The sequence below is a fragment of the Apis cerana genome, linkage group LG10 (genome assembly GCF_029169275.1).
Source record: "Apis cerana isolate GH-2021 linkage group LG10, AcerK_1.0, whole genome shotgun sequence".
Classification (NCBI taxonomy): Eukaryota; Metazoa; Arthropoda; class Insecta; order Hymenoptera; family Apidae; genus Apis; species Apis cerana.
Genome location: NC_083861.1, coordinates 8959001 through 8965000, shown reverse-complemented (window position 1 = coordinate 8965000; position 6000 = coordinate 8959001). Strand labels below are relative to the sequence as shown.

Genomic DNA, 6000 nt, shown 5'->3' with positions numbered 1-6000 from the left:
TGTATATATGTTGAATAGTTTTTCTTTTCGTTATATCGTACATGTGAAACTATTATATTTTCAATTTTCTTTTTCATCCTCATCTTTTTTCTTTTTTTTTCTTTTTTTTTTCCTTTTTTTTTTTTTTTTTCTTTTTACCTAATCACGGCTCCAAAACGAGCAGCCTCCTCTCAGCGATTTCCGAAAAGATTGAATTCGAGTCAGGGAAACGGTAGCCCGCGTACGTTATTTTTTCTCCACGAGAATCAATACAGATTGATCGAATTACTTAAAGAATTCGGGGCGAAATGAGCAAAGCAAATAAGAAAAATCGACGTCGCTAAGATCCAATAAGTACTGCGTCTCACGCATTTCCCTTCTAAACATATTTTCAATCTTATTTTTGAACCGGTCCCGTCACTATTATAGTATAAATAATCCTCTCGCGAAGAAGAAAGAGAAAGAGAGAAAGGGTACCTAAGAATTTGTCAATTTCGTTAATAAATCGTTATTTACAATATTTTACAAAGAAAGCGGCTATGTTCTTCCTCTTCTTTATTTATTTTTTTTTTAAATGCTCTTTTCTTTTCCTTTTTTTCTTCTCATTTCTTTTTTTATACAAAATCGCGACGGACCTCGATTTGCCTTACGGTTGTCCCTTCTTTCTTTTCTTTCCTTGTTCCTCTATTTTTTTAGAATTCTACACTTTTTTTTTTTAGAATTCTACACATTTAACATCTAAGTTAACAAAATATTATACATTGTACACAGTTGAGATACAACTCGATCTTATTTTAATTATCTATCGATTACGAGAATGCAACACGCAACGAAGTTCTTTTCGGATGTATACAAATATGTATGGGAAATGTGTCGCGCATACGAACGTCGAATTTAAAAACTTAGCCAAATTTTCTTTCTGCAGTGAGAAGAAGAAAATCTTTCTTCTTTTTTTCTTTTCTTTTCTTTTCTTTTTTTTTTGTACAAATTATATACACACGACTCGTGAAATGATTTAGATGAAACATTTTAATTCAAAATACTGATTCGTTTTTGAAATTCTTCGTAATAAAATCTTAGAAGAACAAGCTACCAGTTTTTCTAATTTATCTTGTTCGACTTTTATCCTTTAAGAATGCGTTCTATACGAATAAAAATTCTACGCACAAATAATATGTGAACGTCCACTAAAAGGATTAAAAGTACATGAAAAATTGTACAAAAGATATCCTTTTGGAAAAGACTCGATGAAACTGATGATCTCGATCAATAATCAGTTTGATCGTGTTTACAAAACCTTAGGAACATAGAGAAAGTATCGCAAAATGCATGATGCATATGCGATGATAGAAGCTAACCGTTAAAATGATCAGGATGATTTTTTTTTTCAGAACCACAGAGAGGAAAAAAGATACGAAAAAAACATATCTACGTGTGTCCTTTTTTATAGTGTAAAACTGCAATAAGAAAGAACAAGTACGATGTTATTGAAAACAGCTGAGAGGTGCTCTTTCCAACCGTCGTGTGTGATATATATATATTACAATCGAAAATGACTGGTGTGTACAATATGTTTTTCTAATGTGTAAATGTGTAAAAGGATAGGAAAACAAATGGCGCGAAAAGATATAGATACACACGCATTGGGAACATCAATTTCCTGATGTTTTTCTTCCTTTAAAGAACGCGTTATCATTTATACAATGTACAATGGGTCTCAGTTACGTTCAAAAATCATCGCGATTCAATGCGATGGCTGCGATTATTTAAGAGTAGAAGGGATCTTAAGGGATTGAATTATAAGGGGTCGAGGGATTTTTTTAGATGAATCTGAACATAAACGATTTCTTTCCTCTAGAGCGTCTCCTTTGTCAAAAATCTTCATATTTTACAATTGGAAAGTATATGTGAATGTATGTGCCTGTATATGTATGGGAATAGGGAGGGGGGAGGGGGGTCGATAGATGATAGAAACCATTTTTAAAACGGTAGGAGAAAGGGAAATATTAACGTATATTGATCGAAGGTCAGCAGCATTAGAACGTAAATCATATTTAAATTTAATATAATTAGTAATTATTATAATACACGATATTCACAAAGTCCGTTAAAAAGGAGAGAATTCCCGTGAAAAATAAAATATTCATTGAATTTACGGTTCCTCACGATAGGGTTGTCACGTCGTACCTATACACATTTGTTATTTATTTATATCACAATTTACAAAATTTGAGGATTTCAGGAGTAAGGGAATAAAGAGGAAGAGAGCAAAGGGATAAGGATCAGGGAAAAGGGGATACAAGAAGGATGTAAGAGTAGAAAAAAAATGCTTCGCGCTTAAAGGCGACAAACGTAAAAATGAACAAAGGAGAACCGTGCTGACGACTTGATGTCTCTCCTCATTGTTTCTGTCTTTTTGTTTCATTCTTTTCATCTCGTGCTAAATTCCGTCTCTAAGAAAAAAAAAAAATACATACATGTACATAATATATTGATTCATCTTTGAAATTTCTATAAATGTAAAAACGAATAGTAAAATCGATTTTTCTTTCCATCTTCTTTTTTTTTTCTTTTTTTTTTCCTTTCACGAACAATTTGAAGCAATCAAGGGGCAGATTAGCGGTCAGGTCAGGGATACTCAGCTTCATTCCCATGTCGAACGCTATGCTAGATATAATCAATATATCTGTAGCTCCTAACCTCTATCGAATCTTGAACCGATATCGATTCGTTGATCGAACGTATACCGCACGTAAAAAGATAATACTACTTTCAGCGTGCAAAGATAAGTACGGTATACACTTGCGATCAAAACGTTTCGTGCATAAAGTTTACGGCCATCACACTTTCGTTACAACTCGATATAAATGCATGCAGCTCTAAGATCTATCCTAGCTGTCTAAACACAATTTTTTTGCTGTTTTTACCGAGCTTTAATCACGTCGAGCGTATGACTCATCCAACTTCTCCTCCTACTTTCCATTGTTTTACGTCTTTTTTACGTATGCGTTTAAATGTTTAGAGGACCGGAGCTATGCTCCTTCAAAAGTGCTGAGTTTAAAAAAGATTAAACGGGTTAAATAACGATTTTACCCAAATTCTTATAAATTATCGGAACTATCGTGGAATTGCTCTAAAACTCACTGATAAACGAGAGGCGCTTAAAAGACAATCAATCATCTCAGCACTACAGTTTCTCATATACAATTGCTCAAAGCTTTATCCAATTGTTGCGAAGAAACTCGGTTCTCGAACGTTATTAATGCAACTTTCGTGACATTTCAATGTAAATTGCTATGAATATATTACTCGGCAGCACGTTGGATTACTAATAAAAAAAATGCACTGCATTTCTAACGTTATTCTAGAAGTTGATTTTTCCTGACACACATTTGACCTTGAAATTTTTTTTTTCTCCTTTGCACCGTTTTCTCGCGTTGTCCATTCTTGTTGTTCTGTACAAATTATTAGTTTCCTCTTTTAGTTTTTCTTTTTTTTCTTCTACGGTTTTGCAAAAATAAGAAAAATCGTCTCGGTAGTTCTTTTTTTCGTTTTAAATGGATGCGCGCGTCTTCTTTTTCTTTCAGCTTTATACTTGCAAGAAGGGACAACGAGATAAATGGTGCGAAATGCATCCTTTTTTTTCCTCGTCCATTAAATTTAATGGCGATACGTTGCATAAATATTAGATGTTGATGTTGGTACGTGTTTTTTCTTGAACGTACAAAAATCTTCAAATTTTTACTTTTCGAATTCGTACGTTTATAAAACCTGCGTTGGCTGCTGAGCTGGTGTAGATACTGGACCAGCAGCAGAAGCAGGCGGTCCGATAGGACCAAGATCACCTCCACCACTCGAAGCTCCAGCAGGTGTTGCCACTCCCATCGCGGATGCAGTTTTCATGAAGAATTTTTCTAGTTTGACAATGATGTGCTTGCCATAGGTGTATTTGCGCAAGCTACCTAAATGTGGGCGGATCTTGTGCATCAATACCTTACGTTGCGCTGGTTCTGCTACATCGATCATTTTTTGAACCACATAGTTGGCATACTGATCCTTCATCATGACGTTTAATGCGCTATTTTGTAACAAGTACAAATAATACAAATAATTAGTTACGAACCGAAGCGATATTTAATCGTGATTTAAAAAAAGAGATTTGATTGAAAATAATAATTATTACCTCAGTGAGAAATATAAAAATTAAATCAAATATAAAACTTACTTGTCATTAAATCCGCACACTTCTTCAATGAGTACAGCACGCTCTTGTCTCGTAGCATGAGTTACGCATTTTTCAACAACGTTACTCGCAAATTTATGTTGAGAGAGAGTAAGTACTTTACCTCTAACACTACTAATCAACTGTGCTTTATCTTCTGGCTTACCGTGTTCTTTAAAGGAAAAAACATACATAAAAGTGAATTATTTTTTTAGAAGAAAGAAACGAAATATATTTGTAATATTTCTATATTTTCTATTTTTTTTCTAGTAATTAAACAACACTCACCGAGTACATGCTGGATCACGTAATTGCCGTATTGATCTTGAATGAGTTGATCGGTAGCAGCATGTAATTCTTGAAGAATTCCCTGAGTTTGTTCAGGGGTGCAATGTTCGAGAATACGTTGAATCACTCTGCAACCATATGGATGAGTACTCAAAGAATAAACTTGACCAGCGAATGCTCCAATTACGAATTGTAATGCTCGTGGCTCAACACATTCGATACATTTTTGTACAACGTGATTTCCATTTTGATCTTTAACGCATTTTAAAACATGACCGTCCAGTTCTCGGACTATTTCTTGTTGTTGTTCCGGTCCGATCGATTCGAGAGCTTTTTGAATCACTCTACAACCGTACATTTGCAATGCCAAAGGTAGTACGTGTCCTCGAACCTAAAATACAACAATTATATAAAATATAAAATTAACAAAAATCTATAAATTTTCTTTCGATTCTATCCCAACCGTTCAGATAGAATTACTTTCTCGATCAATGAAAATCAGTTGACACGCAAAAAAAGAAAAATCATCATTTAAAACGAATTTTCGTATTCGTTACGGGTAAGAAACGATCGTTGGAATTACCTTTTGAGCAAGAGTTGATTTCTGTTCTGGTGTACCAAACTCAAAGAATTTCTGAATGACATAATTTCCAAAAACATCGGTCATCAATGAATAAGCAGATGTAAGAATTTCTTGAAACACAAGCTGCTTTTCGCTAGCCGAGGCACGCTCTAATTTCTGCTGAATAAAACGGGAACCGTGCTGATCTTGACTGAATTCAACTATATGATTGGCCAGATCACGTAGCTGAAGACTCGGGAATCTGAAGCATATGAGAAATTGCTCGTAACACAAGCTGGCTGCGATAATACCATATCTTCTCCCTCCCGCTCTCCCAAGTGATAACTCGAAGATTATAACGTACCGATTATTCCTGAAGTCTTCTAGCAAACGTGATCGTCCACCGGCATTTTTGTCTCCGATGCTGGTCGTACCACCGCGGCCAGGCTTGCCCACCAAATTGGGGAAAAGAGAACTACTAGAGCCGAAAACCCCGTTAGCTGTTAAAGCTGGGACCGCGCTAGCCCGGAATTTGGCCTCGGCGCCGGGGGCAGCGGATACACGGCTGGCTCCACCGACGAGCCCTCCTAAAGATCCTCCCAAAGTCGGTGGTGGTGTTAAGGATAATCCCAACGGGCTCGGCGATGCTGTTACCGTGCCTGTAAACAAGACCGATGGCGATATGTTGGTAAACGCGTGTAAATCGTAAGAGTAGCGTATAACACCGGGCTCCCCCATACCTAAGGCTCCGTAACTCTGTGGCCACTTGGCGCGGCTGTATTCTAAACTAGGACTGAAAGCAGATGTATTTCTATCGAAGGAATCTCTTCGCGCAGTTGAAGAAGCGCCAAGGCCTAAACCTGTGAACAAAAAAGAGGAGACGCAAAATTTTGAAACGTTTTCGAAATTCAAGTGAGAGAGAGAGAAAGAGAAAGAGAGAGAGAGAGAC

General features: G+C 36.1%; 1 protein-coding gene across 6 annotated transcripts in view; it reads right to left on the bottom strand.

The window, feature by feature from the left end:
- Positions 1-533: 533 nt before the first annotated feature.
- The window catches only part of LOC107999505 (pumilio homolog 2), a 62879-nt gene continuing 57412 nt past the window's right edge, over positions 534-6000 (bottom strand). For all 6 annotated transcript variants that reach the window (XM_062080141.1, XM_028667521.2, XM_062080140.1 and 3 more), the window contains 6 exons: positions 5792-5911; positions 5416-5710; positions 5073-5313; positions 4490-4880; positions 4205-4373; positions 534-4057 (listed from right to left, as the gene is read on the bottom strand). In XM_062080141.1, coding sequence (XP_061936125.1) covers positions 3742-4057; positions 4205-4373; positions 4490-4880; positions 5073-5313; positions 5416-5710; positions 5792-5911 — 1532 coding nt within the window. In that variant the 3' untranslated portion in view covers positions 534-3741. The remainder of the gene's footprint in view (positions 4058-4204; positions 4374-4489; positions 4881-5072; positions 5314-5415; positions 5711-5791; positions 5912-6000) is intronic.